General features: G+C 36.8%; 1 protein-coding gene across 13 annotated transcripts in view; it reads left to right on the forward strand.

Moving 5' to 3' along the window:
- Nucleotides 1-15942, forward strand: part of RABGAP1L (RAB GTPase activating protein 1 like) — a 724498-nt gene that overhangs the window by 622803 nt on the left and 85753 nt on the right. The window contains exons 1-2 of one of the 13 annotated variants that reach the window (XM_072733079.1): nt 2515-2684; nt 5000-5736. The exons of 7 other annotated variants lie outside the window; for them this stretch is intronic. In XM_072733079.1, coding sequence (XP_072589180.1) covers nt 5626-5736 — 111 coding nt within the window. In that variant the 5' untranslated portion in view covers nt 2515-2684; nt 5000-5625. Of the gene's footprint in view, nt 1-2514; nt 2685-3597; nt 3854-4999; nt 5737-15942 lie in introns of those variants that run through there. 5 more of the 13 variants (XM_072733081.1, XM_072733075.1, XM_072733076.1 and 2 more) reach the window with 5 other exon arrangements.

Below are 15942 nucleotides of genomic sequence, written 5' to 3' on the forward strand. Positions count from 1 at the left end.
CGGCAAAAAAGCAGATTCATGATTTTAAAGGGGTCTGTCGGGCAAGTTACCCAAGTAGTGCTAATTGGGCAATTTCTGAGTGCCTGGTTTAAGATTCCATTTCTAGGAGAGCCAAAACTGTAATGAAGTCTCTGTTTGGTGACATGGGGCTTCACATAAGTGACTCCATTTGGGGCTTGTTTTCTTGTTTTTAACAGTTGGCTGTGGATTTTACAGTTACAAATGAGGTAAAAAGCTGATGGTTAGAGAGTTGCAGACTCTCACAGTCTGGGCTCTACCTCACCCACATTCTTTGTAGTGAGATTCGAATGAGGAAGTAAGATACCCAGTATAGCTGGTAGGCAAGTATTTAGGCCCCACTGGTTTTTCTTTTCTTTAATGCTGGGCATTTTTTTCCCCCTTAAGAATCTGTGCTTTCTGAGGTTTTGAATTTGCCTAGCCATTGCTAGGAGAGATAGGAAAGATAATGAGCTGAATGGCTGGAATTTGACACAAGAATAATGGTTTTTCTTTATTTACCTTTGCATGATTTTTAAAGAAAGCTAGGATTTAGCTTATTTATCTTTTACTTTTTGTTCTTTTCCCTTTGTAAAAGCGCAGTGTGTGTTACTGGACCATTCTGAAATCCAAAATACTCTCAAAAGCTTTCTTCTATTGATACTTCTATGACTTCTCATTCTTCTTTACTCTTTTGTTCTCACTTGAGTTTTATAAGGTACACTCCTAAGTGTGAAACCTACTTGGAATATTGGGTTTTTGTGATTAAGAAAGTACTAGTAGGGGCAGCCCCAGTGGTGCAGCGGTTTAGCGCCGCCTGCAGCCCAGGGTGTGATCCTGGAGACCCAGGATCGAGTCCCACATCGGGCTTCCTGCAGGGAGCCTGCTTCTCCCTCTGCCTGTGTCTCTGCCTCTCTCTTCGCTCTCTCTGAATGAATAAATAAATAAATCTTAAAAAAAAATAAAATGTTTAAAAAAAAAAAAGAAAGTACTTGTAGAACTTAGAGTGGTTTATGCCAATACCATGAATATTTTGTGGAGATCTTTTAGAACTGTGTACATTCATGTACACTTCATGAATGTTTATGTTGAATGATTTAGCAACAATTAGACAAGCGCCGCTGGGGAGGGAAGAAGAACATCTGTAGGGTTCCACCTGTGCATGTGGAGTGCATAGAAGACCCTCTGCCCTTGATAGCACATTTCTGCCATGGTGCTTTTCTCCTGCTTTCCATCTTATCCTGATTGTATGGCTGTTGTAATGAGAATGTTCAACAAGTAGAGCTGAAGGCCTGGGAAAAAGGTCTTTACAGCCACTCTGTGGCTCTTTTTAAAGACATGCAATCTATTTTTTAACCTATTTGCTCCTTTCATTTGAATTCTACTATCATAAAGCTACTTTGCTTTGCTGCATTTAGGGAGAACACAGAAATTAGAAAATGTTCACCTCTTATTCAGGCTTTTCTTGACTTGTTTTGGCTGTACCTAAATTTGGACACATGAGAATAGATGTTCTCCGACGGTCAGGAATGGTTCATTAGATTCGTACTCACTCAGGATGACCCAGGTATGGTTTTTGTTAAAAAGTAATAATCCTAGAAGAATGATTGTTGGAGCAAAATCAGCTACCAGAGTAAAATCTGTCAATGTAAGATGTTAAAACAGCACTTAAAAATCATTAAAGATATATATGTTTAAAGATTTTATTTATTCATTTGAGAGAGAAAGAGGAAGAGAACATAATAAGAGGAAGAGAGAGAAGTAGACTCCCCGCTGAGCAGGGAGCCCGATGTGGGGCTCCACCCCAGGACTGGGAGATCATGACCTGAACCAAAGGCAGATGCTCAACTGACTGAGCCACTCAGATGCCCCTCACTAAAGATAGTTTGGTCTCTAAAATTTTTCTAGTTTTATTGAGATCTGGAGAGGCTTTTTTTTTTTTTCTAAGATTTTTTATTTATTTACTCATGAGACAGAGAGAGAGAAAGAGAGAGAGAGAGGCAGGGGGAGAAGCAGGCTCCACACAGGGAGCCTGATGTGGGACCGGATCCCGGGTCTCCGGGATCAGGCCCTGGGCTGCAGTCGGTGCTAAACTGCTGAGCCACCCGGGCTGCCCCGAGAGGCTTTTAAAAATTATTTTGTAGCCAGTATGACCTCTAAGTTGAAAGACTGTGAAGAATAACTAATAAAAAGTATCACAGCTGTCATTGAATCCTCTTCATAGGCAAAAGAGTTGACCTGAGAGAATCCAAAGTAGGGTACAAGGTAGACTGCATTGGTGGGGACACATTACAGCAAGCCGGGGAAGAGGGTCTTTCTTAACCTCTGGTATTAATGTTACCCTTTGTTTTTTATCCTGATAGAGATTAAAAAGGTTTCCACCTTCACATCCCCCAATAAGCCTATTTAATGAAGGGAAATTGGATACTTAGCTTTGGACTATTTCTGAGCGCACGTGAAAACCTCTAATCTAGTCCATCCCTCTCAATTTACATGACCATGAGGAAATTGAAACCTAAGGAGGTTGAATGACTTGCCCTGGGACAGACAGCCAGCTAGTTCCTGCTTGAACTGGCGACTGCCTATTGGTTACCACTGACGCCTTGTTTGCTGCTGCCGGTTGGATATACAGTCCTCTCCTGGTAAATTTTAGCAGCAAATGCTGCTGCTGCACCCCTTGGTCTCAGGTAATTCCCCACCCCCACGCCTTTTTATGGTGTTGCTGCATGGTGGGAAGAGGAGGACTGCAGATGCAGGTGGAAACAATCCTGGGAGATCCGTGGGATCAGTTCATGGGGGAAAAGGCAAAAAGGATCTTGTAAGGGAGTAGAAGGTTGTTGGTAAATAGGACTATAACGTGCCTGACTCCTGAAGTTTGGGGAGGGCATGGTAGCTGCTGCTTCTGAGACTGGAGACAATATCTTAAGAAAAGGCCAGTTCAAAGACAGGTTTTTAAATAGATCATGGGTTTTCAAAAAGCATGTTATTTTGTTGGGACCACAAGTATACATTTAATTGCAAGAGAAAATAAACCTTGGAATTTTTCCTGCCCGGGCTCAAAGTCATATATGGAGGACCATTTTAACGGTGACAAAAATGAAAGGTGCAAGTCTAACTTAGGGAACCCTTGCTCTAGAATATGCATGCATTGTGGCTTTGGTAGAGGACCTCTTCGATTTAGGAAAGAAATGTTATTCATAATTCTAGTGGCTGTGGCTAATTAGAACAGTCTTTTGAAGGTAATAAATCAGAAGCTTTAAAAATTACCTATTTACCTGAGAACCTGTGTGGAATTCTAAAAGGATTGAATCATGTAAAGTCGTTAGCTTCTGTTTATGTAATTTTAAAAGTATCTTCACAGCCTTTGTTTCTAACAACGTTTTGTACTCTTAGAGCCCTGATGCCTAAATATTTTATGAGTTTAATACACCGCAGTTTAGCTATTTGATAATGTTTTTCTGGTCCTTTTTTTTTCTTGCGTTATGAGTATTCTTAACCAAGAAGATTATCCCTTGTTACACTGAATTGCTCTCCGGGGTGCATAGGCAACTGCTCAAATGTGGTTTGTACTTCTTGTTTGCCCCTGGGCAGTTGCCAGCAGGGAGTAAGGCATTATGGGAAGTAGTTTCTTTACCTTCCACAACAGGTGTCTTTGTCAGTACACCTTATTCAGGTATCATTGTGGAAGCACTGAGTCACAGTAGCAAAGAAAAATATGAAAGCAAGAGGAATTGCTTTCACATCTAGAGAATGGTGCCGCAAGATAAACCTGAAACCTTCTGGTGCTAGTGAATGCATGAAGAGGTTCACAGTATCTTTTACAGTACTTCTGAAAAGATAAAAAGGAATTTAAAAGGTATGAACTGCCTGGATGCTTTATGAAACCTTTTCTTTTGATGATCGTTTAATTTTTACCGGGTTAGTCAGCGTTACGATAAATACACTGGGAACTTTTTAACCAAAATAAAGCTTAAAGACAAAACCGCATTGTAGAAAAAAAAATTAAGTAGAAATACTTTCCTGGCCCCGACAAGGGTTAAGCACAGTTTGAAGCTGTTTTAATCTTAAAGATTTATTGAAAGTATTGCATTTTCTGTCAAAATAAGCCTATTAGACATTGCTTGTTTCCTAGCAATAAGGTGTTTTTTTTCCTTCCGTGTTGTGTTTAATCTAGAATGCTATAGCAATTGCAAAACTCTCCTAATCATATTTAAATGGAAGAAGGTGCTATTTAAGTAATCATGTTAATTTAAGTGAAGATACTTAAGGAAAATAAGGGAAAATAGACACCATGAATCTCATTCTAAGTTTTGTCTTCTGAAAAGCAAACAATTAAACAACCTAACAATACTATTGATAATTAGAGCTAAAAATTCTGACCAGTATCTCTATTTGATTATAAACAAACATTGCCAAATTGATTTCTAATTCTAACAAATCATATTTCTCGTGGTACTGCAATGTCATAATCTATAAAAAGCAGAGAAGATAATAGCTTAATTAGAAATTTTGGAAAAACAACTTTCAGAGGAGCTTCATTTGTTCTCCCCTTTTTTATTTGCTTAATACTTTTTCCATGGAATTAGCATACATTATATTTCCTGGCAATTAGGCAACCTTGTAATGATAATTATGGGGCAGCTTTCAAATTTTTCACCAGGGCATATTGAGATTCATTTATGGTTTCCAACTACAAAACACTTCTGGTGGCTAAGATACCAGTTCATGGCTATCTGCTAATATGGGTAATTAAACCTCTAAGCTTTAAAAAAAAAAAAAAAAAAAGGAGAACTTTTATCTATGGGAGAAAAACCAGAAGTTTAGAAATGAGACCTTTGTGTTGCTTTCTGAGTAACTACAAAAAACAAAGTCCCCCAAATCAAGAATTTTATTTTAAAAAATTTTTGTGTGTTTTTAGTGGGAGAAGGGGAAATGATAAATAATTGATATTGCAGATATTGCACTGTTTCATTTTTTATATTTTGGTACTTTTTTTTAACAGAAATAATCAGAGGTGAAAAAGAATCTCTTTTTTTTTTTCATACCTCAGGAGATAATTTTTAACTTCACCAAGAATTCTCTAAGTTCTGAAAAACTAAAGGTTGCCATCTATCTCTTTTCCATGAATGTGAAAAAAATAAGCCGTAAGAAAATCCACTTCTCCAAGAAGAAGAATCTTGATATAAATAATACTGAAGTAAGAAGATAAAACTATAAAAGTTTCTAATTACCAAGAACATAACCTAAATCAGCTTGGGGACTTTTGTTCTGTTTTTGCTATAGGATATTTCCAGTTAGAAAACTTTCATTTATTTCTCTTTTGTGAAGCTTAAAGAAGATTTCCCCAAACTGAACTTTCCAGCTGCTGTGTTAAGAATGCAGAAGGTGTTTATAGTATATACTTCCTCCACAGATAAGAGACCTCCCTTAGTTTTCTACTGGGGGGTGAATTGCCAGACAAGCCTATGATAGCAGCTGCTTTTTTTTTCCTTCTGGATTTTTGATACTCCGCCCCCTCAAACTCAGGTGGGTGTGGGCATTGGCACTGAGCTGCAGTAGGATTTTTCCTTGGATAGTCTGGTCTGGAGCCGGGGTAGCAGCTGAGCTGTGGAAAGGCCAGCTGGCAAGATGATGGAAGAAATCTCCATTATGGTGGCCTACGACGCCCATGTTTTCAGCCAGCTGCACGATGAAGACTTCCTCACTAGTCTGGTGGCCATCAGCAAGCCTAGGTCTATGGTAGGTGGTGCCTTGCACACTACTCTGGGGCTGTTTTTTCTTTTCGGATATGACAGCTGGACTCCTCTAGCAACTGAGAAAAACTTCCTGGTAGTTAAAATAGAAGTATTGCTTTTGGCTTTGTGTTCAGGCTACAACAATGTCTATAGATTTTTAATGATTTGTTTACATCACTAAACACTATTATATGTGAGTAGTGCATTTTGGAGGGTTTTAGGAGCAAAATGTAGGTTAATACTTTGAATATGTAGTGAGGGTAAGAGGAGTGTTATAGTGGCAGATAGCAGTTTGTCCCATGTGTTTGTCTTAATGTATGTATATGATTATTAGGTGAAGGTTACCTACATTTAAACACATACGATTCCATCTTTTTGAAGCAGAACTTTTTTTTTTTTAACCAGTGGGCAGTAGCCTTAGCACTGAGAATCGAACTATCTAAAAGTCAGATAACTCAATGTTTACAGTATTACTAGGAACTATTATGAAAATAACTTCTAGTATAATTCCCATATGGATTTAATGTTTTTTAACCATTCTCCATGTGCATGTCCTTACATAATAGAAAAATGAAGTTCTTGCAAAATGTTTGTTGTTTCTTTTCTGTAGATGTCATTCTTATAATGGCTATCGAGTTTAAGATAGCAGTGAGCCATACTTTTTAAACTAACTCTCCTAACTATTGCCATAGTAACCTCTTACTCATTATATTTGATAGTACTCATGGCAACCAGTAGAATGAAAGACTATATCATAAAAGTTATCTTGCTAATATGAAACGCTGATTCTCTATTTTAAGGCATAAAAACCTTAAAAACATATTATGGCAATTTCGTCAATAAATTACAATGAACAACATAAAGGGGATTTCATGATTGATTTCAAAAGACTTAAGGACTAGATTAACTAAATGTAGTCTATTGCCATTGTTTAGATGCTGATTTGAACAAACTATAAAAAACATCTATAAGATAATGACCACTAATTAGATATTTAATGCTGCTAAGAGGATTATTCATTTTTATGCAATAGTGATATTATAATTATGTTAAAAATGATAATTTATAGATATATATTAATATAATTAATGAAATGTCTGCAAAGATTCAAAAATATTTGTGATTCACTAGAGGGGTTGGTGGTGTGGATGAAGCTAGATGACTATATGTTGATAATTGTTGAAATTGAGATATGAGTACATAGGGATTCAGTATACCTGACTTTTGTAGGTTTTGGGTTTTTTTTTTTTTAGGTAAACTCCATGTCCAACATATGTTCTTGAACTCATGACCCTGAGAAGTCATATACTCTACTGACTGAGCCAGCCAGGTGCCTCTGTAGGTGTTTTATAGATGCAGTTTAAAAGAGTCAACTGGTCCAAAAAAATAATAAAAAACCAAATAAATATAACATAATATACTTCTATAAGTGTTCATTAATGCAGAAACATCTAGCCTTTTGCCTTCTTATCCTATTTAATATGTATATATGTCATATTTTTTCTATTTTTATAATTATATGTATTACATGGATATTATTACCAACCCTTAGTTAACTACAATATTTTACCAAGTCAGGATAGTCCATCAGTTGTTGTGGATAATCCTTTAATTCATTTTAGCCATTAGTTTCACAATATTCTGACATGAAAACTTATCCAAGGAATTCATAATTTTATTTCTTTTTGATAGTCCTGTCAAGATCCTCTTAAGGGATCTGAGCTGAATTTTCAAACACTTGGAGGAATTTTCCAGGCTGAAGGGGAGAAGAAACAATAGATATAAAGGGGCATGATATAGAGGACATAGGAAACTGAGGAGGTAGGCAGTGACCGAGTCATAGGGAACATCTTACACTCATCAAGTGTAGGACATTGAGTGGTGTGCATGTGTGGTCACATGCACTTGTACAGGAGACATGAAGACAGAGGAAATGAATCCATGAATTAATATTAAAATGCTTACCAGGAAATACTTCCATTTGTATATTATATGAACATTGAATATGTTGATATATGTTGTGTCTTGATACAACTTCAGCTCCCCCAAAGCACACTTCTGCTCCTAACCCTGGAGCAAGTTTGATATGAAATTTGGTCACCAATATGGAAAGTCTCAGAGGTATGATAAAGATACAAAATATTGTTCTGTATACGAAACGTTTAAATAATATAGATGTTGGGGTGTTGAATTTGATTATACAACTTTCTGGAGATAGTTTTCTTTATATGAAATTTTAAAAGAATTGACTGGTACAGTCTTTTGAAGATGATACTTGGTTTGGTTCATGTGGAAAAGTTATCCTAAATTTGTGCTAAGATGGAATATTTATCATTTGCTTTTTATTCCATGTTAAATTTTTTGCTTTGTCTGAGATGAACCCTTTAAATTGTATGAAAGAGATAAATACTCATATTTTCTACAATATAAAATAAATTACTTCTCAGTCTGATTTATTACTGCACTGTGAAGCAAATTACATTCTTGCTAACATATAAAATCCTTTGGGTTTAGGTCAATTATTACAAAAGGTATTTAGAAGCTTTCTTGGTGCAGGATTAATTAAATATCTTTCAGTAACTGGGCTTTGTTTCATAATGGAAGGTATCTTGATTCCTCAAATGGTAAAAACCCCATTAGGAACAGTAGTTTTGTTGTGGACACTGAATCTTTTCTTGTTCCCGTGGCTTTCTGACATTTCTGGTGGAGACACATGGTAAAAAAATACAAGCCCCGTTTATGCACCTAGGACTAAAAGAAAATTTAACTAAACAATACTTTGGTTGCTACATGTTATGTATTCAATTTTTTTTGTTTTGTTTATAGGCTGGTTATGTTCCACTAAATTGATTTCAGAAATGTCTCATGCCACACTTTGAAAAATACGGCTATATCCTATTGATCCTTTGAATAATAATGCAATAAAATCACAAATCCCTTTATACAGGTCCCTTTAGGCAATCATGGCAAGAAAAAAGGGTAGGGAAGCCAAACATAACTCCTCTTATGTTCCAGATCTCTTTCTTCTTCATTCTCTCTCTCTCTCTCTCTCTTCCCCCTCCCCCTACACCCAAGAAATTAATTACCTAGAGCATTTGACTCTTGATATCAGGCTCTTGAGTTCAAATCCCATATTGGATGTAGAGATTACTTAAAAGAAATCACTTAGGCCAGTATTGTATTTACTAAGGCAAACTAAACAAAAGCTTAGAGTCACCACTAGCAAAACTTAAGAACTTTTTAATTACAGCATAAATAAGTTGGTGTGAAAGGTGAAAATCGAGCAGAGTCAGAATGGCTCTAGAAACATGTAGGAAGGTGCCTCACTGAACACAGTATTCTAGCTTTCCTTTAAATCTAACAGATTACCTTTTCTTTGGTTGTTCACTAGCTGAAATTAACTGGTTTGCATTTTGAGACAAAGTTCTCTCCCCCCCCCCAACAAAATATGTATCTTTAAATCTGGCCTGAGGTGCTCACACAAGGAGTAATAAATAAATGAAGGAAGCAGTCTCTGAAGTTGTCCTGAGTCATGGCCTTCTGTGTCAGAGAGGAATGGCCAGCATACCTCTCTACCTCCTCCACCATTTCCAGTTATTTCTATAGCTGACTAGTATAAATAAAGGGAAAAGATCACATCTGTTACATTTATTATGCATTCCAAAGGAAGCCTTGAATATGTATTTAAATTTAAAATGTATGATTTAAACAGCTAACAAGCCTAATAACCAATGCATAATCACTGTCAAGCTTGAATATTTCAGGTTAAATGTTAATTTATATTCTGCTGAATTATTTCAATTCTTTAATCTGTAAAGTGGTTGCAGAGGGAACATTGTGTTCTGATGTATGTTAGGGCAGTATGTAACATTATGAACATTTTTGGGTTAAATATAAATAAATATAGAATATAAATAAATATTATTAATAGAATATCCCTTCCTTCAGTGACCTCACAGACAAGTAAAAGAGAGAAACAAATGTTTATGGCAGTGATACTTGGCTGTGATAGGGTAGAACAAGGTGGAGATAATTACCACTGATTGAGCAGTGTAGAAGAAGCCTTCCAAAGGGGGTGATTTTGAAGGCTGACCAGGTGCTTGCCAACTAGTACAGGAGGGTAGGACCTTTCTGAGCAGGGGGAGCAGCTTGTGCAAAGGCCAAGACATTAACTGCTTTGAGGGCTTTTTAAGTTATAGGTTCCGGTTCAAGCCTTAGATCTGCTACTTATTGGTGTAAGTTACCTACATTCTCTAAATTTCAGTTTCCTCATCTGAAAAATGAGGGACATAGTAGTACTATCTCATTAGATTGCTATAAGGATTAAATGAGAGCATTTGTACAGTACTTAGCACAGCGAATGCCCTTACTAATTGTCTCTCTTCTAACAAGGAAAGGGCTATTCAAACTGGAGAAGACATAAAGGAAGGAGTGGGTCGAGTAGATAAGGCACCATAGTGATGTGGAAGAAGGAGGGAGGTTGACAAAAGGAGAACATGGGCTCATTGAGTTACCCTGGTGAATTACTTTCTTGATCAGGGAATCACTATCAGGATATCTGTCCTATAGGAAACTTGAAGCTTTTTGCCCTGAAGATGGGACGGAGGGTCTTAGGTTTGAGCCTCAGGAAGGTGGGAAGGTAATGGAGAATCAATAGGAAGGATTTATATGGGCCAAAATATCTGCTGAGTAAATATATCAATTATTGTAGCAATAATCTGGAAGTAATGAACTGACAGGGGCTACATTGCCCATGGAAAATTTTTTAAAGGACATTGTAACAGTGCAGGTGAAAAATTGACAAGTGTCTGGTCTTAGACACTTGACAATGGCAGTGTGATAAATTAGTCCACTCATGTTGGTTAATTCTTGCAATAGATAGATACAATAATACTGCATAGGAAGAAGCAGCAGCTGATTTATATGAGAAAAGTAAATTATCGAGATAAATTGAAAATTACTATAAGCCTCCCGCCTTATATAATTTGAACGATTATTGTGTCAACTTGAATGGGAAAGTTAAATATCAAGAAGTAATGGAGGGGCACCTGGGTGGCTCAGTGGGTTGGGCATCTGACTCTTAATTTCAGCTTGGGTGGTAATCTCAGTGTTGTGGGATCAACCCCTGCATGGGGCTCCTTGCTCAGCAGAGACTCTGCTTGAGATTCTCTCCCTCTGCCCCTCCCACGGCATGCAAGTTCTGTGTCTCAAAATAAAAATATATCTTTTTTTTTTTTTTTTAAGAATGTAATGAAAAAGTAGCCTGGCTTTACCATGTTGCACATCTAGAAATTCTAGGTCCCATATCATAAGGGACTTGATGTTCAATGGCTAGAACACTGTTCATTAACAAAAGCTGTTTACCCAGGCTAACACATGTATAGGCTTTATTGCCACTAGATATTTGTTCTTTACTTACAGAAACCAAAATAGCAGCACTGTGCCAGCAAAGGAAGGGAGCTCTTTCAGGGAGCTACAGTTTATCAGTTCTATCAATGGGAGATGAGCATTCTGAAATTACTTCCTCCTTATTGGGTTGGCACACTGATGTAATCTAGCATGCCAAATTAGAAAAAAAAAATTCAGAGCAATTCCATGTGATAGAGATGGGGGAAACAATGAAATCAATAGTTATTTCTAAATCTTCACTGGATACACATTTCATATATTGATTAGAATAAAACATAAGACTAATTGATATGTCCATATTTTTTTTAAAAATTTTATTATCTGAACATTTTTTATCATTAATTTTTATTTAGCATGTACACATTCTGGCAGTATTCCATCAATTTCGGTTTAGTATCAGAAGCCAAATCTTACCTCATTTGGTTGATCAGTTCTGATAATGAGTTAAGGTTCTTACAGTTGCAAGTAATACAATCTTGAGCTATCTTAAACAAGAAAGAGAACTTACAAAAAAAAAAAAAAAAAGAAAGGAAACTTAACCGTAGAGACACCAGGGTGTGTCCCTTTAAACACCAGGGCAGAAGTTCAGCCAGGCAGCAGGGCTGGTACTGCACTGATGCTGGCAAGCGTTCTTCCTGTCTCTTGCCATCTAATTAACTTCTCTCTTGGCCTCTTCTTTATTTATCTCTCTTTACCCAAGTTTTCTGCTTCTTCATTCCTGAGGAATATGGCTGCCATATAGCATCCAGATTTACAGTTCTGTCATATGCAGAGGGTTAAGTTGCTTCCCCTAAACAACTCCAGATTCCTCAGGAAGAATCTGGCTGAGTAGTGTCAGGTGAGGTGACATAGTATAGAGTAGAGCCTATAGGCAGGGGCTCAGGAGACAAACTGGGTCAGATCCCACCTCACCTCCAGCTAGCTCAATGACTTTTGGCAGATTACTTGACCTCTCGGAGCTTCATTTTTCTCATCTGTAAAAATGCAGCCATATTAGAAGCACCTTACCGGATTTTGTAAGAATTAAATCAGTTAATGCAAGTAAGGCATTTAAACACATAGCAAGAAGCATAGGAGTATTAGTTGGTATTATTCCAAACTGATTTCTCTTTATAAAAATCTTGAAATAAAATGAGAATAACTTTAAGCTGACTTTATAAAGAAATTCATCATCCAAAAATTATTTAGATTGTTTTCCTAATAAGTATGACATCATTGAACCGGCTTCTGTAACAATAGTTAGAACTTTTCTTTATTTAATCCTGTTTTAGATTTTAGAAATCATCTTTCTGTACTTGATACTGGGGGTGATATTGATTTGTAAGTCATTTCAAAATATTTTGGGGGGTAAGATGTTATAGAAACAGTTGGTATAAAACGTATAGCACATCCAATTTTTTCTTTCTGCTTTTAAATCCTAACTTACCCACAGTGGTTGAAAAAAATCTTATCCTAGGTTTTTGTTTTGTTTTAGCATCCATTTTTGTATTCAATTTACTAATGAAAAATATTCATTGATCTACTTTGTGCTATGCTCTATTTAGCCCTGGGAGTGAGGTGTAAACATGAAAGACATGTCAATTTTTTTTTTAAAGATTTTATTTATTTATTCATGAGGGGCACAGACATAGGCAGAGGGAGAAGCAGGCTCCCTGCAGGGAGCCCCCAGGCATCCCGAAAGACATATCAATTGTGAATCTTACCCTCTTTTGGGACGAAGTCAGATAGAAATATTAGCTAGTGATACTGCTTATCACCTAGTGATAAGTATTATGCAGAGACTTAAAATGGAGTTACATCATCAAAAGGGATTAATTGGAAGCTTTATTTTGGGTAACCAGTGGGAGCCTCAGTGGTATCAGTTGAGAGCTGAATGACATCCATGGGAAAAATCAGAAAAAGAATAGCTCAGGCAGAGGAAAAAGCTCTGAAAGGTCCCAGAGTGGTAACAACAAATTTGATATATTAGCAAAACAGGAGGGTCAGTGTGGGGTCATAATGTGGAGTAAGCGCCAGGAGCAGACAGTGGTAAGAAATGTGTCAGGAAGAAGTTGGGAACCAGGTTATGATGTAGGGCTTTCTAAACCAGGAGGAGTTCAGACTTTATTCTTTATTTGATGTCCTTGTGTTTTAAAAACCTAATGGATCGGATTTTAGAATGGTTAACAGAAATTTAAACCAATGATTAGATTATTGGAGAAACCAGTATTCTATAAAAAACTCACCACAGTGCTCAAACTCAATATGAAATGAAATTGTAACATTCAGACTCAATGCCAGGACTACAAGCTGGCTTATAAAAAGGATTTGCAACCAAACAAAGCAAAAATAACACGGGAACCCAGATCATTGTAATGCCCACAGTAGGATTTCTGGCAGGCTGAAATACTGAAGAAGCCCTTTTACCTGACATAGTCAGGACTGTAGTTGGTTAATAGAAAAAGTTGGCTCAGGGCATGAAGCATTAAAATAAAAAGTACATACTAACTTTAAACATTTATTTAGACATTTATTTATGGATGGTTAGGGTTTGGCTGATCTTGGCTGGTACAGTTGACTATAGGTGAGTTTACTTAGCTTCAGGACCCTGATGTGGTTAGATCTGTTCCATACCTCCCATTCTTTTGTAATATTCATATATTACATATATTCATTATCAATTTTGTTTACAGGAACCTTAATGCCCTTTCTTAGAATAGGAATTCTGAAATACATAATACTTTCTAGTTTGTTTCCTTAAGAGGGCAGCAAATTAAATATAAACTTATGAAGCAATCTAATGCAAACTTTGCAGTGTTTTTTTTTAAGATTTTATTTATTCATGTAAAAAAATTCAGAGCAATTCCATGTGCTAGAGATGGGGAAAACAATGAAATCAATAGTTATTTCTAAGTCTTCACTGGATATACATTTCAAATATTCATTCATGAGAGACAGAGAGAGAGGCAGAGACGTAGGCAGAGGGGGAAGCAGGCTCCCTGCAGGGAGCCTGATGTGGGACATGATCCTAGGACCCCAGGATCATGCCCTGAGCCAAAGGTAGATACTCAGCCACTGAGCCGCCCAGGTACCCCCAAGTTTTTATTTTTGCTTTTGTTTTAAAAAAAACTTTTTACATATTTGATATTAGCATTATAATGATTTAATGTGACTGACTTTTCTATTTCACCATTCACCTTTTAGAAAGTCTTTCCAAATTGCTCAAATTAGTTTTTATAAGAACAGCAATTCAGTTTTTTTTTTTTTCCACATCCATCTTATTATGAACATAAACATTTTGGGAACAAATGCAATTAACTTGTTTTTAAGAATAAACTATGTTGTGGCCTAGTCACCACGAGAGGTAAACATGCCCAGGGTACCCGATTTCTTTATAGAGGGACTAGAGAATGGTATTAGTTAATCAGGCAAAGGTTTTATTTTTATTTTTTAAAGATTTTATTTATTTATTCATGAGAGACAGAGAGAGAGGCAGAGACACAGAGGAAGAAGCAGGCTCCATGCAGGAAGTCCGATGTGGGACTCGATCCAGGGACTCAAGGATCACAGCTTGGGCTGAAGGCAGGCACTCAGCCACTGAGCCACTCAGGCATCCCAGGCAAAGTTTTTAAAGAGCATTCTTACCATACTTAGCCAGATATTGCTGCGCAACAACCAACCATAAATTTTGTGGCAAATAACAGTAAGCATTTATTTTTGTCTTATGAGTCTTTGGATGGCTAGGGTTTGGCTGATCTTGGCTGGTACAGTTGACTATAGCTGAGTTTACTTAGCTTCTAACCCTGATGTGGTTAGATCTGTTCCATACTTCTGTTCTTTTGTAATCGGTAGGATATCTGGAATGTGTCCTTCTCAGGACAAGAGTTTAGAAATTCCCAGAAGGATCAATGGAAACATTAGATGCCTCTTAAAGGCCTGGTCTCAGAGCTAGCATGTTCCATTGGCCAAAGAAAATCAGAAAGTCACTACCAACATGGTGAAACAGGAAAGTATACATCACCAAGGAGGTTCGAGGAGGGGGAAGTGACTATTTGCTGAACAGTCACCTACCGCATATGAAATAATTGACCTTTCATGTGATCATCATGGTTAGGTTAGCTGTCTAAAATATATAATAAATACTGCGTTCCTCAATAACCTACATTGTTTATATTTACACAAACTGTATACCCACAGATTTGTCATCAGAAAATGACATATACTCAAAAATATAATAAAACTTGACTATAAATTTGAATTCACCAAATACTCTATTATACTTTTTCATTTTAATTGGAACTTTAAAGTGAATTGGCATTCTTCTTTCCCATCTATCCCAAAGGTTATTAAAAACAGAAATCTCTTCTCCAGTAACATGCTATGGTATGTCAACCATCTTTGTTATTCCAACCTGAACCATGTTGATAGCCCAGGGATTTTTTTTTAAAGATTTGTATTTATTTATTCATGAGAGACACAGAAAGAGAGGCACAGACAGAGGCAGAGGGAGAAGCAGGCTCCATGCAGGGAGCCTAACGTGGGATTCGATCCTGGATCTCTAGGATCACACCCTGGGCCAAAGGCGGCACTAAACCGCTGAACCACCTGGGCTACCTGGCCCAGGGATTTTTAACAATTCGGGGGTTATGGACTCTCGGCAGTTTGATTGAATGCATGGGACCCTTATCAGATAACTATTTTTAAATGCATAAAATAAAATTACACAATTATAAATACCAATTATACACAATATAAAAACAAATTATATTGAAATATAGTTATCAAAACTGAAAAATCATATTTAAAAAATTGAGATATAATT

The sequence above is a fragment of the Vulpes vulpes genome, chromosome 13, assembly GCF_048418805.1.
Source record: "Vulpes vulpes isolate BD-2025 chromosome 13, VulVul3, whole genome shotgun sequence".
Lineage (NCBI taxonomy): Eukaryota > Metazoa > Chordata > Mammalia > Carnivora > Canidae > Vulpes > Vulpes vulpes.